The sequence below is a fragment of the Pelobates fuscus genome, chromosome 5 (assembly GCF_036172605.1).
Source record: "Pelobates fuscus isolate aPelFus1 chromosome 5, aPelFus1.pri, whole genome shotgun sequence".
Classification (NCBI taxonomy): Eukaryota; Metazoa; Chordata; class Amphibia; order Anura; family Pelobatidae; genus Pelobates; species Pelobates fuscus.
The window spans coordinates 376,297,752-376,320,386 of NC_086321.1; the positions used below are offsets into that span (position 1 = coordinate 376,297,752).

Below are 22,635 nucleotides of genomic sequence, written 5' to 3' on the forward strand. Positions count from 1 at the left end.
ATAATAAACAGTGACAGGGTGGGGGTGGATAGATAGAATCCCTATTAATGTATTTCTGTGGAAAGGTCACTGGGTGAGTGGGTGTGTGGGTAGGTGTATGTGTGAGTCCATGAATGGTCGAGTGGGTGAGTCCATGAACGGATGAATGAGTAGGTGAGTCCATAAATGGATGAGGGAGTGAGTGGGTGAGTCCATGAATGGGTTGGTCAGGGAATGAGTGGGGGAGTCCATGAATGGATGAATGAGTGGGTGAGTGAGTCCATGAACAGATGAGTAAGTGAATGGGTGAGTCCATAAGTGGATGAGTGAGTGGGTGAGTCCATGAATGGGGTCGGTCAGGGAGTGAGTGGGTGAGTCCATGAATGGGGTCGGTCAGGGAGTGAGTGGGTGAGTCCAGGAATGGGGTCGGTCAGGGAGTGAGTGGGTGAGTCCAGGAATGGGGTCAGTCAGGGAGTGAGTGGGTGAGTCCAGGAATGGGGTCGGTCAGGGAGTGAGTGGGTGAGTCCAGGAATGGGGTCGGTCAGGGAGTGAGTGGGTGAGTCCAGGAATGGGGTCGGTCAGGGAGTAATTGCATAAATGGGTCGGTCAGGGAGTGAGTGGGTGATTGAGTGGGTGAGTCCACTCACCCACTCACTCCTTCATCCATTCACAGTGAAGGAGTCCATGAATGGATGAAGGAGTGAGTGGGTTATTGAGTGGGTGAGTCCATGAATGGGTCGGTCAGTGAATGAGTCCACGAATGGATGAAGGAGTGAGTGGGTGATTGAGTGGGTGAGTCCATGAATGGGTCGGTCAGTAAGTGAGTGGGTCAGTGAATGAGTTCATGAATGGGTCGGTCAGGGAGTGGGTGGGGGAGTGAGTCCATGAATGGGTCAGTCAGGGAGTGAGTGGGGGAGCGAGTCCATGAATGGGTCAGTCAGGGAGTGAATGGGGGAGCGAGTCCATGAATGGGTGGGTCAGTGAATGAGTCCATGAATAGATGAAAGAGATAAGTGGGTAAGTGAGTCTATGAATGGATGGGTCAGTGAGTGAGTGAGTCCATGAATGGCTCAGTTAGTGGGTCAGCAGGATTTGTGCATGGTGTTTATAAAAAGAGTGATGATGATAATTTATCCATACTGTCAGTGTGTTAATGTCCCAACAGAATCAGGGGTGAAAGGTGAGTGGCTAGAGGCTAGGTAGGTAGGTAGGTTCTGTTACCTTACATGAAAGCAAAGCCCCACCCCCATACCCTATGACTACCTCCTTCACCAGCCAGGCACTGGGTCCTGTTATTCACCTGTCAGTACTCCCCCCCCCCCCCATGACTACCTACCTTCCTCAGCCTGGCACAGGGTCCTGTTATTCACCTGTCAGTACCCCCCCCCATGACTACCTACCTTCCCCAGCCTGGCACAGGGTCCTGATATTCACCTGTCAGTATTGCCCCCATGACTACCTACCTTCCCCAGCCTGGCACGGGTTCCTGATATTCACCTGTCAGTATTGCCCCCATGACTACCTACCTTCCCCAGCCTGGCACTGGGTCCTGATATTCACCTGTCAGTCCCCCCATGACTACCTACCTTCCCCAGCCTGGCACAGGGTCCTGATATTCACCTGTCAGTACTCCCCCCAGGACTACCTACCTTCCCCAGTCTGGCACAGGGTCCGGTTATTCACTTGTCAGTACACCCCCCCATGACTACCTACCTTCCCCAGCCTGGCAGAGGGTCCTGTTATTCACCTGTCAGTACACCCCCCATGACTACCTACCTTCCCCAGCCTGGCACAGGGTCCTGTTATTCACCTGTCAGTCCCCCCATGACTACCTACCTTCTCCAGGCTGTGGCTCCTGTGGTCCCTGGGGGGTCAGGCAGTCAGGGGGCCCCCCATGCCCATGCTGTGGATATCCTGCCAGGCTCTGTCCAGGGTCTCACCCACCGCCATGGCACAGGATGGGCTGGGGGCCCGGGGCCTTCCCTTGACAGATGATAAATAGGAAGGATGCGAGAAGCGGCGATAACGGTCCCGGAGCGGCTCCTCCTCACTCGCAGGCCGGGAGGAGGGCTCAGACCTGCGCACACGGTGCGACCCCCTTAACCCTTCCCCCGCCACAGCCATGGGGCCCCTGCCGGAACGGGGCCCCTGGCAGCATTACCCGGGCAATGGTACCTACAGCACCAGCCCCCAGAGATACCCAGCACAGGGGGGCTTCCATATCACCAGCCCCCAGAGATACCCAGCACAGGGGGGCTTCCATATCACCAGCCCCCAGAGTTACCCAGCACAGGGGGGCTTCCATATCACCAGCCCCCAGAGTTATCCAGCACAGGGGGGCTTCCATATCACCAGCCCCCAGAGTTATCCAGCACAGGGGGGCTTCCATATCACCAGCCCCCAGAGTTATCCAGCACAGGGGGGCTTCCATATCACCAGCCCCCAGAGTTATCCAGCACAGGGGGGCTTCCATATCACCAGCCCCCAGAGTTATCCAGCACAGGGGGGCTTCCATTTCACCGGCCCCCAGAGTTACCCAGCACAGGGGGGCTTCCATATCACCGGCCCCCAGAGTTACCCAGCACAGGGGGGCTTCCATATCACCGGCCCCCAGAGTTACCCAGCACAGGGGGGCTTCCATATCACCAGCCCGCAGAGTTACCCAGCACAGGGGGGCTTCCATATCACCAGCCCCCAGAGTTACCCAGCACAGGGGGGCTTCCATATCACCAGCCCCCAGAGATACCCAGCACAGGGGGGCTTCTATATCACCAGCCTCCAGAGTTACCCAGCACCGGGGGGGCTTCTATATCACCAGCCCCCAGAGATACCCAGCACAGGGGGGCTTCCATATCACCAGCCCCCAGAGATACCCAGCACAGGGGGGCTTTCATATCACCAGCCCCCAGCGTTACCCAGCACAGGGGGGCTTCCATATCACCAGCCCCCAGAGATACCCAGCACAGGGGGGCTTCCATATCAACAGCCCCCAGCGTTACACAGCACAGGGGGGGGGGGGGGGGCTTCCATATCACCAGCCCCCAGAGTTACCCAGCACAGGGGGCTTCTATATCACCACCCCCCAGATTTACCCAGCATAGGGGGCTTCCATATCACCAGCCCCCAGAGTTACCCAGCAAAGGGGGGGCTTCCATATCACCAGCCCCCAGAGTTACCCAGCAAAGGGGGGGCTTCCATATCACCAGCCCCCAGAGTTACCCAGCACAGGGGGCTTCCATATCACCAGCCCCCAGAGTTACCCAGCACAAGAGGGCTTCCATATCACCAGCCCCCAGTTACCCAGCACAGGGGGGCTTCCATATCACCAGCCCCCAGAGTTACCCAGCACAGGGGGGCTTCCATATCACCAGCCCCCAGAGTTACCCAGCACAGGGGGGCTTCCATATCACCAGCCCCCAGAGTTACCCAGCACAGGGGGGCTTCCATATCACCAGCCCCCAGAGTTACCCAGCACAGGGGGGGCTTCTATATCACTAGCCCCCAGAGTTACCCAGCACCAGGGGGGGGGGGGGGGGGGCTTCTATATCACCAGCCCCCAGAGATACCCAGCACAGGGGGGCTTCCATATCACCAGCCCCCAGAGTTACCCAGCACAGGGGGGCTTCCATATCACCAGCCCCCAGAGTTACCCAACACAGGGGGGCTTCCATATCACCAGCCCCCAGAGTTACCCAGCACAGGGGGGCTTCCATATCACCAGCCCCCAGAGTTACCCAGCACAAGGGGGCTTCCATATCACCAGCCCCCAGAGTTACCCAGCACAAGGGGGCTTCCATATCACCAGCCCCCAGAGGCTATTCCAGGTATCTACTACCCTTTCTATATCACTGTTAGCTTTTACTGCTTCCAGGCTTGTAAACGCAGAATTGATGGGTAACAATAATTTTATTGGGGGGACAGACAGGCCCAAAACTACATTGTTGCAGCTTAGAAGCTTTTTAAACATGTTATCATTGAACTTGGACATCCTCTTGCCCCAGCTTGAGTTGCCAATTTCCATTCTTTGGAGACGGTTTGATAGTTCCCACCTAAACGAGCACCGGAAAGCATGGAAAGGGCCTTTTTATGTTTATTGTGTTGACATTGATTTGTGTCCACTGGAATTTTGGCATTTCCAGGTGTCTACTACTCTTTATATATCACTGGCAGCCCAAACATCCACTGAAAGGCCATTCCACGTCTCCTGGACCATGTGAATATAATATAAATGTTGGGTGGACAGCCCTGTACAGTGGGCTTTAGAGGAGAACTGTGAATAATCAGCTGATACACTCAAAAAGAACAGAATGTAGAGAGCAGCTGTTAAATAGATTGACAACGTTACCACCAGGAATTTACTGACCGTTTAACCACAGCCTTCAGAAAGGACTCACGAACTGGCCAGGGATTACATGTATAGCCTCATAGTAACTAAAAAAAAACATTAGCAAGTCAACCGTTTTTAAATTACATTCAATGCATGGCTGCCCTGGCACAGCTAGAGCACACTATGCAAATTAATATAACTCCCACAGTGCAATGCACCATATCACTCATGCTCTCAGTGGGCATTTCAATGGACGAACCTGGGAGCACATGGATTTAAAGTGGAAGTTACGTTGTCCCAAACACACAAACTTTAGAGGTAAATGTTTGTTATAGTTTATTGTTTTGTTTTTTTAGTTTTCATTAGCACTTACTGCGGTGTAGAAAATGAGTTGCTCCGCGTTAAGAATTTCATCCACTTACCCAGTAGACTAGAGTTTCAATAAAAATGACAGATACATGATAATTGATCTATTTCTGTGCTGCTGGTAGATTGGAAAGTTGGTCTTAAATGTCCCAATCTCCCACTGAACGTTCGCATGATGCATTATTTAACTTGCACACGCAGTGGGGGCATGCAAGATACAGCCATTTTGTATATCAGGATGCCCAATGCTAAATCCCTGTTTAAAGGCGACTTTTCTTATTTGAAGGTCATTACTCTATTCTTTGATTTGAGTATAGACGGTGCCAGATGTAGGTTATGACACGATGACGGCCTCCTCTAAGAAACGCCTCTCCCTGCTAATCAGCCAGCCGTGACCTAAATACAACAGCCGTGGGTATGTGCCCGGTGTGATTTTACCAATTATATCATGCATTATTAAGAGGCTTATTCTAAATGTTACGTTACTTAGCAGTAAAACAATGCATCTCCCTGAGTAAATCAATAAAGGTGGTAGAATATACGCCCTCGCAAGGCCCAGGAGCGGCTGCTCGCTGATCGGCAGGTGCAGGAGCATTGTTTAAAGCACTCTGCCGGCTGTGCCATATATAATAACAGATAGGTGGGGAGCCTTTTATTCTACAGCTGATTGCTACACCCACAGACTGAGTGGGTGAATGGCTGTTTATTCCCAAGCAAATATATAGAACAATGGAAGCACAGGCAGCGATGCGATGGACGGGCACGTCTTTGGCCAAATGGAGATATAGGATACCGTGTTGGCAAGATTAGATGGGCCCTAACTACCTTAAAATAAAATGTAAAAAAAGCAAATAAAACCACACAACACCTCCTTCCCTGTTTCGCAAGCAAAAAAAGTTGAGGGGGAAAAAAAACCCAATAAGTTACCCTCATCAATAAAGTGCACTAAAAACGGTGGTTAACTATCAATCCTTTTAATAAACTGGTTCTGCGTCATCGCAACGTTATTCTGACTGTTAATTATTAATTAAAGTGAATAACATGAAATATTCTCGCAAAATAGGTTTTTATTCACGAACATAGAGGCAGAAGGATGAACAGTTACAACTATTTACCAGCCACTTTTTTCTTAGAAATCAAATTTAAAAAAAATATTAATGGCTGCACCCTTTATATAAAATCATTTTGCCAGAAAAGAATTCTGAAGATTCAAATTGCAATATTTAACGTTAAGATTAAAGTGTTTTGTTTTTTTAAACGAAGCAAAGCCTCACTTTGTTATATTTCCATATATTTGTGATTGTGAATCGTAGCGAGCACATCTTTTTATTCTCTCATACCTTTAGCGTTATCTATAATAGATTAAATAAAGATAAACGTTAAATATTGCCTTCATAAAGCAGGGCTGGGAAGCAGAGGAAATGTAGTATTTTTCAATGTGTTTATTGAGCCAGTTACTGCCACGGAAACACGTGGTGCAGGCCCAAGGTTCCCACCAAACCGGCCACAATATGGATTTCTCTTAGAGAGCACCTGTCAGGAAAGCATGCCAGCCATGCACTTTTTAGGGCGCAGTTGTTTTCGGTCGGTGTTTTGCAATGCAAGCACGCATTTCTCTAACACAACAATCAATTTAAAACAGAAGTTTGCTGATGTAATAATGTACGTTAACATTTTTTAGTGATGGAGGAGAATAAATTGCTGAACCCTCTGGCACACTGCAGGTTTATTTTGCAATCCATAAATATGCACATTGGAAAAGTGTTTTCGATTAGGATAAAAAGTTTCAGATATGCATTCTGGGCCATTTTGATCGTGTATTTACAGGGGAATTCACTAAAGGGAGAATTTAAAGGAAATTTTTAAGTGTAAGGCCAGAGGAGCCGAAAAGAAAGCATAGGTAACTTAGAGGATTTTCCCAGTTCAGGCATTTTGATCTTAAATTCACTTAGAATTCACCTTGAATCCTCACTTTAGTGGATATCCCTTTTAGTGCCCGAGAACCTTAAAATCATTCTTTGTTTAATTCAGAAACTGCCAGATGCAAAAAGAATAAAAGAACGCCTGTGCGGCTCCGGGCTCACCGAAGCGACGCCTGCGCGGCTCCGGGCTCACTGAAGCGATGCCTGCGCGGCTCAGGGCTCACCGAAGCGACGCCTGCGCGGCTCAGGGCTCACCGAAGCGACGCCTGCGCGGCTCAGGGCTCACCGAAGCGACGCCTGCGCGGGCACCAGCGGTCACAAATGCCACGTTTCGCCAACTCTGGCTGAGCCAAAACAGCTCCACAGCTCTGGCCTGAAACGTAAAGTTATTCATAAGCGGAGCACAGGGATGCCCACTTATCATACATTTAATCAGCGGGGCGAAAACAGTGAATTGTTTTATGCCAGCAATTCATGCTAGTTTTAGAAATCTAAAAATGTTGCAATTCAGATGTATGCATTAAGTGACCACATTATTCGCCAAGCGTGAAATGTCAGGAATTCAAATTTTAGGCCCGAATTACTGAAGTGTAAAATCCAGCTTCTCCGATCCAGCCATGTTATTAGTCAGTACAGCTATTTTTGGACGAGAATTTGAAATTCCCTTTGAAATGATTCTGAATTCCCTACAGATCACACTCTTACACACTATGCTGTTTGCGCGTCTAACAGCGCACAGTGTGTCACAATCAGGGAAGTGATGCAGAGTTTAGTAATTCAACTACCTGTTTCGCTCTCTGCTTACGCCTACAGTCGTTTCATTGTCGTGTGCTATATTCACTTCTCAGAAATTAGAAACAAATACTTTTGCATTACACCCCCAATATTGTACAAGTTTGAGCCCCCTTCCTCTCTTCCTAAACTGCAGCTCCCATCATCCTTATCCAGCCTCCTATATCAGGAGAAGAAAGCTATAGTATCATAGCAGCTGGAAGACTCAATGCTGACCTTCACTTTACCTTAACCACCAATCTCTTAAACCACCTTATTCAACCAAACGTACTAATCTGAGTAACACAGAATACGCGCGTTTACGCTGCATTTAATAAGGGACTCGTATAAACTATATTTCATTCAAGGAACCGTCATAAGTGTTGCATTAAATAAACGAATAGGTAGGTATCAAAAGGACTTTAATCGTCACTTTTTTATTAATTTAATAAGACGTGGGGAGGGATTTATTACACGTTGAAAATTTCTGAATTATTGGCCGATATTTAATTTGTCAACACTGAACCAATAGCTTTAAATAAATAATAAACCCGCCAGATAACAAGACATGCTTTGTTTAAATAAATAACATAAGAGATTATGTAGAAAAAGATCTACTGCGTTTCCTAGACTGGGTTAACCGAGGACCTTATCCAGATACTCTTAAATTAATTAAAACAAGCAGAGGAGTTAACTCCCTTAAACGCAAACCGGAAAGCACATTCACGTTAATCTTTTTAGGAACTCCTTGTCCTATTCAGTATATCAGTATAATTAGCTCTCCCGATATGGGGTGTAACAGACCAGCCCCCCCCTAAAAACTGGTTCTCCCAGACAATACACCAATCCTCCTTAAGCGACCATTTTCCACCATCACAGCATTGTACAGCTGGCATCTTATCCCCAAAACACACTGTAAACCTCCAACCTTTAGCAGGGTTACAAATTAACCAAACGAACATTACGTGAAATGAAAACAAAGAATGGCTCTGCTCAGGACAATTTACGGTCTAATAACACCATATAAAACGAATACCTTAGTGCTGAATTTCAGACACGTCTTAAGCCATTATGTATGACACATAATTCTGTAAAATATTGTATTGTTCTGCGGATTTCGTAGGTAGCGAATAGAGAGCTTCTGTAAAGCTTTTAACACCTATTGCCATAACTCACCGTCAGTAATTAGCACCATTCTCCTGGTTTGGTGCCCTCCTGGATGGTAAACAAGGTTCCACAAACGAGCTGCTTTGTGGGCTTTGTAAAGTTCAGACCCAGGAAGAAATTGTCACTGATCTCAGACTTTCAGAACTGACAGCTGCAAACCCAGGCTGGGGAGGAGAGTCTGGGGCAACACGTCACACTGCCCCAGGGAGGGGGGGGGGGACTGAACAGTGTCACACCCTGTTCCTGTCACACTAAGGCTCTGACCCAAAAACTTAACCCCTGCAGCACCGACAGGATGGAGGAGAATGCAGTGTTTGCAGGTTTACAAGGTGTAATATGTAAAGGGAGGATGTTATCATGGTGTCTGGCTCTAGGTAACACTCCCACAGGGATAGTTTGTGGAATCTAAGCTGGGCTTATTTAATGTACACAGGCTGCTATAGAAACATCAGCATATTCAGGGAGAGACAGGTATACACAGGCAAGCCTACACAGGGAGCATACCGCCACTGGAATGCAGGGGAAGAGACATAAACAGACACAAATCACAGGCATACACAGGGTGTATATTATATATAAATACACACACACACACACAGCACATACAGGTACACACGTCACAGGTATGAACAGAGCACATACAGGTACACATACCACACTTGCAACTGAACACAAAACAGGTACATGCCACACGAGCACATACAGGTACACATACACATCACAAGTGTGCATGAGAACACATCCCATTGTACAGTGCTGCAAAATTTGTTGGCGCTTTATAAATAATAATACAGGTACACACACCACAGATGTGCACATGAACACATACTTGTACACACACCACAGCAGCAGCTGTGTGTGCAGGAGCACATACAGGTGTGCAGAGAAGCAAATATAGGTGGGCGCAGGAGCACATAAAGGCACAGACACACCACAGGTGTGCACAGGAGCACATACAGGCGCACACACACAACACAGGTGTGCACAGGAGCGCACACACACGCCACAGGTGTGCACAGGAGCGCACACACACGCCACAGGTGTGCACAGGAGCGCACACACACGCCACAGGTGTGCACAGGAGCGCACACACGCCACAGGTGTGCACAGGAGCGCACACACGCCACAGGTGTGCACAGGAGCGCACACACGCCACAGGTGTGCACAGGAGCGCACACACACCCCACAGGTGTGCACAGGAGCGCACACACACCCCACAGGTGTGCACAGGAGCGCACACACACCCCACAGGTGTGCACAGGAGCGCACACACACCCCACAGGTGTGCACAGGAGCGCACACACACCCCACAGGTGTGCACAGGAGCGCACACACACCCCACAGGTGTGCACAGGAGCGCACACACACCCCACAGGAGCGCACACACACCCCACAGGAGCGCACACACACCCCACAGGTGTGCACAGGAGCGCACACACACCCCACAGGTGTGCACAGGAGCGCACACACACCCCACAGGTGTGCACAGGAGCGCACACACACCCCACAGGTGTGCACAGGAGCGCACACACACCCCACAGGTGTGCACAGGAGCGCACACACACCCCACAGGTGTGCACAGGAGCGCACACACACCCCACAGGTGTGCACAGGAGCGCACACACACCCCACAGGTGTGCACAGGAGCGCACACACACCCCACAGGTGTGCACAGGAGCGCACACACACCCCACAGGTGTGCACAGGAGCGCACACACACCCCACAGGTGTGCACAGGAGCGCACACACACACCACAGGTGTGCACAGGAGCGCACACACACCACAGGTGTGCACAGGAGCGCACACACCACAGGTGTGCACAGGAGCGCACACACCACAGGTGTGCACAGGAACGCACACACCACAGGTGTGCACCGGAGCGCACACACCACAGGTGTGCACCGGAGAGCACACACCACAGGTGTGCACAGGAGAGCACATACACCACAGGTGTGCACAGGAGAGCACATACACCACAGGTGTGCACAGGAGAGCACATACACCACAGGTGTGCACAGGAGCACACACACAATAGGTGTGCACAGAAACACGCACACCACAGCCGCACATACAGGTAAACACCTTACATATGCATAGTAGCACATAGCATTTGAACATACATCACAGGTATGTACAGGAGTACATTCAGGTGCACACATTACAGGTATCAACGGGGGAGATGTCCAGGTACACACAGAAAGATATGCACAAAGCTGCGTGACATTTTGTACTTCCCAAGGACACTTTTACTTTTTGTTTTTTCTCGAAAAGGTTTTATTTACAAAAAATGCATATGCCTACTTTATACGGTTACTCAAATTACACATTATAAAGTGCCACCCAACTCATAGCACACAAACAAATCTTAGCAATGACCAGTTAATATCCATTAAGTAACTATATGTATCTGGCATGGAGGGCCATGGTGCATTGGCCAACATGGAACAGGGTGGTCAGGAAGAGATAAAGTATCATACGTCTTCCAGGCAGTGAGAATATTATCTCTCACTCAGCCCTGGCAAACGTCACAGCAGCTGCACCCACACTGCGGTTACAGACACACAGCCCCTTCCTTCCTTTACACACACATATAGGGAACTGGGGGGGCTCTGTACCAGTATGTCCCAACTTCACAGCAAATTAAAACAACTTTATTAAGATGGGCGTTTATTGGATGCTTAGTAACAGATCATTTTACAGAATAACATATTGTATATACACCCCTCTTGTATAGCTGTAATACGCTGCAGAATATGTTGGCACTATATAACTAAAGAATACTAAAATATTCAAAAAACTCAGAAAGCCTTACTCATGTCGGCCAATCTTACTAATTTCCAAGCTGTGCATGCCGCAATATTATTATAATGTTATATTATTTAAAGAGCAATATAATTATCATCATGCAATATATTTATTTTGTAAATTAAAACTTTATGGTTATGAAGAGTTCAATGCTGTAAAGTTAAACAGATATGTACTCTATTATAGGAGCCGACAAATGTGTTTAGAAGTTAAGATAAAAAGATAAACAGAATTATAGTGCAGCTCTAAGCACCATAACAACTTTGCAATATTGTACTGATTAGGGTGCTGAGAGATAATTGCATCTATTTGTAAAAACTAGAAGATGAGGGGCCTTCATTTGTGTCAGTTAAAACTTATCCATAAAAGTATGTATCTGTCATTTGTAAACACTATTTGGGTAAATATGTAACTAAATTTGATAATCAGATAACTTTTAAAAAACTCACATCCCAGGAAATCTCTATATAGCCTCCTTTTTGCTGATTGTATGTTTTCACCTGTATTATTGCATATTTTATTGTATCCTTCCTGTATGATGTGAGATTATATATTATATATATTTTTTTTAATGGGGTAGATTCCTGCGGTTTTAAAAGTTAAATTAAAGAACCACTAGTCTCCCAGGTCACTACATGTTAATGAAGTGGTCTGGGAGCAGTGGCCATGTCCTTTTAACCCTGCCTGTTTACATTGCAGGGTTAAATCCACCTTTAGTGTCTGTCATACTGATGCTATGTGATGTGAAAGCATTAAAATCAATGCTTTACTATGAGGAAGCTTGGATGTGCACATTAGGTCCCCAATGCTCATCTATGAATCGGACCACGTTGGAGGAAGCCATGCCTCCTCCATGATGTTGCAGGAGATGAAGTACGCAGTACCAACTAAGTCTCGGTGCTAGAAAAACCTTTATTTTAGAAATGTTTATTGCATTTTTATATAAGCTAGTACCGGGGGCACTGTAAGGAACATATTCAGAATTTTATAGAAAATGGTGAGCATGCGGCCTTCTTCCGAATCCTTTTGACGCCTGGGGGGATGAGTGGAGTTCGCGTGAGACCACCATCTAACCAGTGGATTAGAGGTAAAGAAGTTTTTTTTGGAAGACCCTAAATCTAAACAATCAAATGTTTGTGCACTTCTGAGTTATAAATGTGAGTGCTCCTTAATGTCAATCCTTTGGTTCAATTTCAGAAATGAATAAATCCTGAATTTCTTTTAATCAACTGAGTGACTATTTCTAGACTAAGGAAAGTGTCTGATGATTTTTTAGGTTTGGCTTTTTCCAGATTTTTTCCCCCTCTACAAAGCGATTTTTCAGGGTGTGTAATTTTTTTTTGTAATATTTTTCCTGCTAGACATGACCTGACACATGTTCTCATTAGCACTTTCATAAACAGCACTTTTTCAGGAGAAAATGTTAAAGTATCTGCTTGAGAGCTTCCAGATCTCCACACTGACTGTTTATTAAACTGGAATTTCAGAATTCAGGGACCAGCGAGACAGAGCTTCAACTAAGAATCGCAAGTCAATAATTAGCCTTTCCTTTGTATTTAGTGTGCTCACTATTGTGCAGAAGCAGCACACAAGCAATGGTTTTGAGGACAATGTCGCACGCCCCCCCCTTAGTCAAAATCCCATTCACACCTGGCCCAGCACATTAACACCCTCTATGCCTGTGAGCATCTCCCCCACCGAATTATCATTTGCCAGAGCTACTTCACATAGCAATCGCCATGGGTACCGTAGGAAACACATTCCCAAGTTACCTTCTGTTATAATGAACTGCCCACCTACAGACCAGGATTAACCAGAAGGAAACTTTAGGCAGCTGCCTATGGCCCAGGGATTAGAAAGGGGCCCTGGAACCAGGGATTTGCTTGCATAGTATTATAAATCATGGTAAATAACATGGGGGTATTGTTGCCTCCCATCTGGTGTCTGGCTATTTGTATATTTTTTTGAGAATGTTTGAATAAATTTGTATAATAACAGTCTCCAAGAATCAATTGTTATTTGCAGAGTGTCCAAGGACTGAGCGATGGAGAGATTGACCAAGTTGGATCTTTGATGATTGACTTTGCTTCAGCCATATTTTCACAAGAAAATCACATGGCTACTACAAATTTCACATCAAAAGTGAATTAGAATCTAGCTTTGTAAACTCTTTCTCCTACGGACTGTCTGTCTGTTTATATTTTTACTCTGGATAATTATATAGCAGGCTGACGGGTGTCTATCGGCAGTTGGCTACTCATGGATGAGCCAATATGAGGAGAGAATCTATTTCCAAACATGATGTTAAAGAGTGCAGGGGGGAGCCATAGGGGTTAAATAAAGATATGCGGTGTCAGAAATCCATAACAAGCAGGGGGTCTAGTTATCTCAAACACGGGTCAAAGACATGCCTAGGCCTGTAAAACATCTCAGCAGAACAGCCTGGGGTATGGAACAAATACAAAATACAAATTAAAGTGAAGAGAAAGGGCCAATAGCTCAACCTTGTGACATAACCAGCTGCGTGCAGAGAGTCTTGGGAATTTACAGAATACAGCCCACTGCTCTGGGGCTATTGAGACAAAGTCCCCACATGTAGCTGTACCAGGAGAAAAATACACAAAATACCAAAATCAGCCAATCAGCTGGTGGCATTACCAACAGGGGACACCGAGATTTATTATGTCACAAACAGGAGGGAGCATACAAAGAAAGGTACCCCAAGAATCTCTCTGACTGTACGGGGGTAAAGGAATCCCGCTATATCCCCTAATAATATGGCTCTAAGCAATAAATGTAGCCAGTTAAAATTACAAGAAACGTATCAGGAATAAATTCCGGGGTTCTAAACAGTAGAGGAATCAGAAAACATTCCACAGCTTTTGACGGCAACAACTCAATTTTTAGAACTTTGCTCACACACTTGCTCTTTACAAATGACCCAAAATTATGTAAACAATGGGTCATCTCCCCTTGACCTGTTCATTCATTTGTAAAAGGTGCACAAATGTTACATGAGAGAGAGATTAGAGGCGACCTTTAGTTCAGTTAGTTGAAAGCACACAGATAGCTTGACTGCTAGACACTTACAGACAACTTGCTCCTGTTTTAAAGAAACACTCCAAGCACCATAACCACTACAGCACACCTGGACCAAGGTAAAATCAAACCACAACTACTTACTACTGTTCAACTACTTACTGTGGGAAAGCACCGGCACTGGCACTGGCACCATAACCACTACATTCCACTGGGACCCAGGTAAGCTGTCAAACCGTACAAAAAGATGAAGTAGGGCTGCGCCAATAAAGTAACATAAAATAGTCCCAAAAGTCTCACTAGAACAAAAGATTGTCAGTATTGGATAAATGTAACTGAATAGACTCTTCAGTAGGGATAGGTGCGTTTGAATGTCTCATGGTATTCGTTTATATGGAAGAAAAAAGGAGACAGAGGCAACCAATAGTGTAAAAAGTCTAAAATCCGTAGTGTAAAATAGTAATAGGAGGAAGAAAACTCACATTTAAAAGAGCTACGGCCAGCTCTGGTGTGAAGGCCATACAGCGGTATAATCCCCGCTTGTGGGATATGTGAAGAAAGTGCGTCTATCAGCACCGGCTGGTCATCTAGGGCTCCGAGGGAAAATAAAAAAGCAACAATAGTGCTCTCAATTATGATAAAAATAAATAAGATAATAGTCACAAGTATAGAGCAGGAACACTGCTCTATTGATAAGGCACTGGTGGTATGATCCCTACCTGTGATTGCTTTGAGTAAAGGAACAAAATAAAAAGCCAGGAAGAGTAAAAATAATAAAAGTACAAAAAAAAAAAGAGGCTTGGCACAGCGGAGTTACCAAAAAACTTTTAATGATCTAAAAATACACAATATAAAATAACCATTACGCGTTTCACCAATATAGGCTCTCTCAAATGGCATAAAACAGACTACTCACAGTGGGACAGCACCAGGGAACTCCTGGCACCATAACCACTACATTCCACAGGGACCCAGGTAAGCTGTCAAACTGCACAAAAAATGGTTCAACTACTTACTGTGGGACAGCACCAGGGAACTCCTGGCACCATAACCACTACACTCCACAGGGACCCAGGTAAGCTGTCAAACTGCACTAAAAATTGTTCAACTACTTACTGTGGGACAGCACCAGGGAACTCCTAGCACCATAACCACTACATTCCACAGGGACCCAGGTAAGCTGTCAAACCGCACTAAAAATGGTTTGACTACTTACTGTGGGACAGCACCGGGGAACTCCTGGCACAGTAACCAGTTTAGCAGGCTGTAGTGGCTATGGTATTTGGAGCAGTCCTTTAATGTGACTAACAGGAAATATTTTATGGTGCCCCCACTCTAATTAAGCCAGCAGGGATACATTAGGTGTAGTGCTGGTATATATGAACCATAGGTTATAAGCAAAGAGACTCACATTGTCCACTTCTTAGATTGGTTGCATAGACTGCTCTGTTTTTAGTATCAAATTATGGAAACCATTAGAAATTGTCAGGATCGCTAAGTACCCGAGGCCCTGCTGAGTTTAATACACAGTCTACAACTGTATATTACTTGGTTTGGGACAGATTATAGATACTCACTTAAGGAACTAGAACTAAATAATTATATAAATATTTCAACACATAAGCAGCAAGGCCGCAAGCACGTCCCAGACCAGGAAAAGGCTAAACCAATCAGACGAAGGGTTTTCCCACTAAGCCATGTCAAGCACAGATTTATGGTATTTGGAGCAGCCGTTCGGAATGGTAACACCCAATAAACTGATAACAGTCTGTGTCACCTGGTCACCCAGAACTGGTACATGTCTCCTAACCACCACCACCTTCCTCTAAAAAGAACTATATTCACACCATTAACACCCTCCAGCCACTGCCTTCCAGCCCAGCACCCTTTCCAGTGGCTCAAAGGTCATCACAGACCGGAAAGTAACTGTAGTGGCAAGGAGCGCCTGACCGAGAGCAACCACCAAACCCTATGGAACTCCTGATCGGATTGCGGAGTTGCTGCGGTCTGTAAAACTTTGTCAAGGCCACTCTCAGCCCCAGAGTCACCTATCAGAGCACTATTTTAAGGGGTGATAGGTGAGGTGGTGAGGCATTAACAATACTCAGGACTTGAGGGAGCTCCATGTACCAACAGAAAGCACCAACATTTTAGGTGACCGGGATTTCCCACCCAGCGCCTTGGAACAATGCGCCAGATCGGAGGACTGTCACAGCCCAGTCAAAAACTTTACTTCAGTTAATTCGGGCTAGTCACCTCCGATTGGAAGCACTGAGTGGATGCACAACAAAGATTTGGATGACGAAGGAGGATTTAACACTACCTAGTTTTACATCTAAAAGAGAAATTAGGGTTTTGTTGTTTTTTTGTTTAGGTGCTTAGACATAAGGACACACTTTGTTTTGTTTCCCCAAACGCCATGACGATAGGTGGTTGTTACAAGGAAGGCTGATTGGGTGGTGGTCAATCCCATTCTAGAAACAAAGCTTTCTCAGTGTAGGTAACAGACCGGGTTCTGGGTTTAGATTCTGAGTTAAGAGATTTTGCTTTCTGCGAGGATCATCTGCCACAATAGAGCCTACTCCTGAGCCCACAAATGAGTCTGACATAAGAAATGTATAAAATTGGCACGAAAAACTTTGTGATGTTGACATGGACAATAACCTACAGTCTAATGTAACACTAAATGTGGTAAATTCACTAAAAGTCGAAGTGAATAATGCCAAAGACTGGGTACTGATCAATTGGAGCAGGTCCACTGGCCGTTCGGCTTGGTGGCCATCCCTGACATTACGGAGGATGTCTGCTATATAATGATATGTCTTTAGACATGTTGCATCAGCTCGGAAACCGGGCCATTTTGTCTTGTTTCCTGTCTATTTGAAGTGGTAAAGATCCTGTAAAGTGATTTAAAATGCCACAAAATGTAAATTAGTTGCCGTTTCCATCACAACGGAGCAGATTTTCACAAAACTAGTGCATGTTTTGGGTTTCTTTTCCGGTGTGAAACTATAGTAGATTTTGATTGCTTCTAGCTTATTACCTAGAAAAGTTAAAAGCCTCAAAAAGTGATTGGCAGAACTTAAATAGGATCTTAATTTATTCTGATATTTTATTTATTTATTCCACATATACAACCAAACCTGAGCACTTTATTCTATGGCTCTGCGTATGTAGGCCAATTGTCAGCCTCCAGGCACACAGTGTTCCTTACTAGGTATCTACATAGCCAAAGATCATGCCTGTGGCAAACACAGCCACTGTATATTGTCCTTATTATATGTATCATGTTTATTGCGTATGTATGCCTTTAAGAACCAAGGGTCTAATGTGGTTCAAGCAAGTAAGGGCATTCATATGCTAGTATTCGTATGCTGGCAGCAAGAAAAGCCGCCAGCCTCCCTGCAAATCGTTTCACGAACGGTGAATTTCATCACTGTTCGTGAAACAACCAAACTACCGAAGGGAGACCACACACAGGAGGTCGTGTGGCCCTCATTAAGGATTGCAACAATGTTGCAATCGGTATTTAAGAGGATTCAGGGTGGCCGTCGTTCGACTACCGACCACGCGGCGGTCGGCCATTTTGGATCCTTTGTTCGTCCAGTGGTATTTGGTCGTCGAGCGCCTGGAACTAAAATCGGCTACTCGGCGGCACGAATACCGCTGGACTTCCATACCGTTCAGGAGCCCGGTCTTTCGGTAATGTGGTCCCCTAGGTTCAATCGGTAGTTTGAAGGGAACTTAAGTGTAAAGTGTATTTGGTACGGTGTTCGGTTATTTCAGCTGGGATCTGAGCGGTACTCTCACGAAAGGTGTGCTCAGACCCCAGCTATCTCCCGATCGTCCATTCGTTTAAATGTACCGAATAATGTAAGAGTTATGATTTTTAATGTAAATTGTCAGTTTTGCTGCACGAGGGGATAATCCACTTAATTGTATATTCTAGTGGGAGTATCCCTCTCGTGCAGCGGTGCCTGATGGGAGAAATGCCCATGTGATTCAGTTCCCCATGTAGTCCCCTACTGTACAACCCCTGGAATGTCTGTAGGGAAACCCCTTGCATGGGGAATCCCATAAATACTGGAAGCCTGTGAATAAAGCTCAGTTGACTCCCAGCCTATGTGTCGTCTAGTTCTTGGGAGGAAAGGATTGTATAACGCTACCTGGATTGTTGTATGCTGTACCTGCCTATTTGGATTATTACCTGTCTACCAGCGGAGACCCTGTGGATTAAACTACTTCTCCGCTACAATGCCGATAAATAAAAATTACATTTCAGGAATGCTCTGTTAGAAACACAAACATGTACAAATAGTGAGTGTGTGTTACCAACGACCTCAAAAACAAAAACAAAAAAAGACTATTTTCACCATTCTGTGGACTTCCCGTTTACCTTGCTGGCAAAGCCAAACAGAGCACCCAAGAGGCCAGCCACCCGGTAAAAGAACTGTCCTAATATGAACCTCGAGAAGGGACTCAGAGAACTCAAGCCAGCCGCATGTCTGATTTCTCAGAAGAGAGAGTGCTTAGTTTGCCAAGACTTCAGGGATAGTCTCATTGCACCTGAAGCACTTCATTAAACCAGAGTTGTCCTGTTGCCAAGAGTGATCTGGATCTTTTGCACGACACTATTTATATTACTCTGCGTTTATGTGCAGAAGTGTTCCTTTAATGAAGAATATTAACTCTCCCTTAAAACTATATGCCTATACTCGTAGAATGGAAAGGGGATGATAAAGGAATTGCATGCCTACTGGCTGTTCCCGATGCAATGTAAATTATTCCAGTTCTGTCACTCTCATTCCTGCCCGATACCGGGGCTTTCTCCCTTCCTCTTTGTTACCCATGTCCAGAAATAAAGAATGCCATGACATGATCCAGTGTGGCAAGTTGTCGCACACACTGCCCACAGAACATTTATCCTTCTGGTGTCCTGTTACTTTACAGAACAAACTGCAACATACTATAAACCGCTTTGGTGCATCATATTATTATTGGCCTTTATATAGCGCCAACTTATCCCGCAGCTCTTGTACATGTATACACACACACACACACACAGTAATAGAATGGTAATGGAAAAAGGAAAATCACTGTTAAATTGTTACCTGATGCAAACATAACATGTTTAAACCTCTACCCCATCCAACCCATGAAGCAAGTATTTGGCTAACGCTATATCCAACACGTTGCAACAGCAAAATCAGCGCACTCTAAAAAACATCCCTTAAAACATATTATTCTGAATACTTTACACAGCGTGGTAACAGGCTGTAGGAGTATCTGAGTTTTATTTTAAGTTTCTTCCTTAACCTACTTCTCCTTTCTGTTTCCTCTGTACAGATGCACATGTCACTGAAGCGTATTACTGGCAAAGTGACATCATGACTCACTGCATGACAGTTACAATGAGGCAAAAAAACAAAACCAAATTATATAGATATAAATATAGTTCTCGTAGTAATAAACAAGATCAGACAGCTAAACCTCCTTTGCGAACATCAATGTAACTGTGCTAAGCTTTGGACCCAAACAGCGCCCTTGGGTGCTGAAGATGTCTAAAACTGTAAAGACTATTAGTTTATGTTTACTAATTTTCTTGCGAAGTGTAGTAAAATATGTCTCACTCCTGCCAATCCATTTACAGCGAATATATCATCCAGATTTTGTTCAGATGACAAGTTTACCTTCAGGTAGGAATCAATAAATACCCCTGTACTGGTAAAACTGCCAGCAATTGTGTACATTCCAATTATAGATTATCAATATTTATACAGCATTTTCCGCAGCACCTTCCTATAAAAAAAATAAAAAAAATGGGGATATTAAACAAGTAGCCTACAGATAAAAATAAAGTTGACAGACATAAAAAGTGATGAAGGCTCTGCTCACGTTATCTAACAATCGAAGAGGAATGGGGGCAAAGATACACACACAAAAAAAAAAAAAAAACACATTTCAGGGGAGAGGAACGGTGGATCAATACGATGCCTGTGTCTAGTTACGCTTGTAAAAGTGCTGTGTGGAAAAACTGTGGAGTAGATTAGAATATACTTTAACAAACTAGCACTCGCTTGGCCAATTTAAAGTGACACTAAGCACCAAAAAAAAAGTTATTTTAATAAAGTGTTTTTGGTGCATGGATCTCGCCCCTGCAGTCTCACTGCTTAATTTTTCTGTCTCTTTGGCTCATGGCGATTCAGTTACCAGGATCCATGTAAGTGCTGGACTCTTGCAATCGTGCATGCATGAGACTTCAACCCTATGGTCTATATAGGATCCCATGAAAACCTGCTTAGACCAAGCCTGACTCCCACCGTACTATTTTCTCTTATAGTGTCTTTGAATTCAGTTGGCATTTCAGTGAACCGCAGTCTTAATCAGTATTTCATAACAGATCCACTTTAAGTAATAATGACTAAAGGTCTATGCTGTCATAATAATCTGCTCTTTAATGATCAGGCACTGTACCAGGCCTGTACACAGCAGCCAAGCCAAATAAGTCATATTCAATTTTTGACACCGGGAATACAGCTAGAGGCTTGCATTGATATAGTGTGGCATCTGGTGCTTAATGTGTTAATTGTATTTAATTGCACGGGATATCCTGTTCAGTAGCTTCAGCACATATGGAGAACGTGGGTTTCTGGATGCCTGCGATAAATAGCTGGTAAAGAACTGAAAAAATGCAACATTCAATTAAAAAACCTGAAGGACCCACAGCTGCTAATAAGCCGACAAATGGCCAACCCACTGGACCTGACAACCTTATCACGGAGAAAGGTCATTTAACAAGGATAACCTACAAAATGAAGGGTGACTCAACCATGGTGAAAGGTGGTATGTGTACCTGGTTAAAGCAACTTTAAAGGACCACTATAGTGCTATGTAGTCCTTAGGTTCCCCCCCACCCTCATGGCCCCCTCCCGCTGGGCTGAAGGGGTTAAAACCCCTTCAGCTACTTATCTTTCTCCAGCGCCGGGCTCCCTCGGCACTGGGGAACTCTCCTCCTCCTGCCGACATCAGCTCCGAATGCGCGGCAAGTACTCAATGCTTTCCTATGGACGTCAGCGTCTTCTCACTGTGATTTTCACAGTGAGAATCGCGGAAGCGGCTTGATTAACCCTCCGTGTAAACGTAGCAGTTTATCTGAAACTGCTATGTTTACAGTTGCAGAGTTAAAACCTGGGGGACCTGGCCCCCAGACCACTTCATTGAGCTGAAGTGGTCTGGGTGCCTATAGTGATCTTTTAAGGTCCAAGTAGCTAATCCTGAAGCACAGCCAACTTAGAGAATATCTCCAATTCGGCGAATTGGTCTTTAGTTTTGAAATTTTTAAGCAGTACCGTCACCCCAATGGCCCCACAAAAGGAGATAATGATAAAATTATTACGAAATACTCATACTGGCCGTGTTGAAATATCACTGAAATTCCAATCCAATCAAAAGATATATGGAGATAAAATAGGGACTACTTTGTCTCAGTATTTTTCCTACGCCGGACACTGATCAAGAAGTGTCAATTGGCTCTATCTATGGATGATCCTGCGGTCTTGTGAAATACTCCATATAACTCAAAGTCAAAAGTATACAAAATGGAAGCACAACTAGCTTAGTGAATTCTTCCAATTCAGCTACCTTAAATTTTAAATTCACTTTGAATCCTCACTTTAGTGGATAACCCTGTTAGTCTGTGTTAATTCCTTCAGATGTGATGATTGTCCAATCCTGGATATGTTGTGCTAGTTAAAGATACAGCATTTTGAATAGGTTTAAGACATCATTACCAGCTGTCCCATTTTTGCACATTTTGGGTTCCCGTTCTGTCAGGAACTGTCTTAGGCCATGCCTAGCATTAAGAAATCAGTGTACAATTCATTCTGAGACTGTTACCATTAACATCACTGATTTAAAATTAAACTTTCAGGCAGATCTTAGATCTGTCGCATAGCCAAGCACAATCATCGTTCCCAGCATCTGATATTAATTGACAGCACATATACTGTGCATGATATGAGGAGCAGGGATGTGATATTCAGATAAGTCACCCCAGGCCTACTATCCCCTCCCCTCCCCTAACCCCAGCAATAGAGAACCAGTCTCTGTCCAATCCCACTGGCTCTGAAACTGCCTTTATAATGCCAGTATGGAATCAATGAGCAGTTCCCGGCCCATGGTTTGCTGTGAGCAATGTATTACTTTCCTAAAGCAAGGAGGAGTAAGAGCTCAGAAAGTGTAACTGATGTCTTAACAGG

At 45.2% G+C, this 22,635-nt stretch overlaps 1 protein-coding gene across 3 annotated transcripts in view; it reads right to left on the bottom strand.

Moving 5' to 3' along the window:
* CYTH1 (cytohesin 1) overlaps window positions 1-22,635 on the bottom strand; it is a 67,632-nt gene that overhangs the window by 17,918 nt on the left and 27,079 nt on the right. The window contains exon 1 of one of the 3 annotated variants that reach the window (XM_063456244.1): window positions 8,542-8,712. The exons of 1 other annotated variant lie outside the window; for it this stretch is intronic. In XM_063456244.1, the coding sequence (XP_063312314.1) occupies window positions 8,542-8,560 (19 nt within the window). In that variant the 5' untranslated portion in view covers window positions 8,561-8,712. Of the gene's footprint in view, window positions 1-1,815; window positions 1,897-8,541; window positions 8,713-22,635 lie in introns of those variants that run through there. One more of the 3 variants, XM_063456245.1, reaches the window with a different exon arrangement.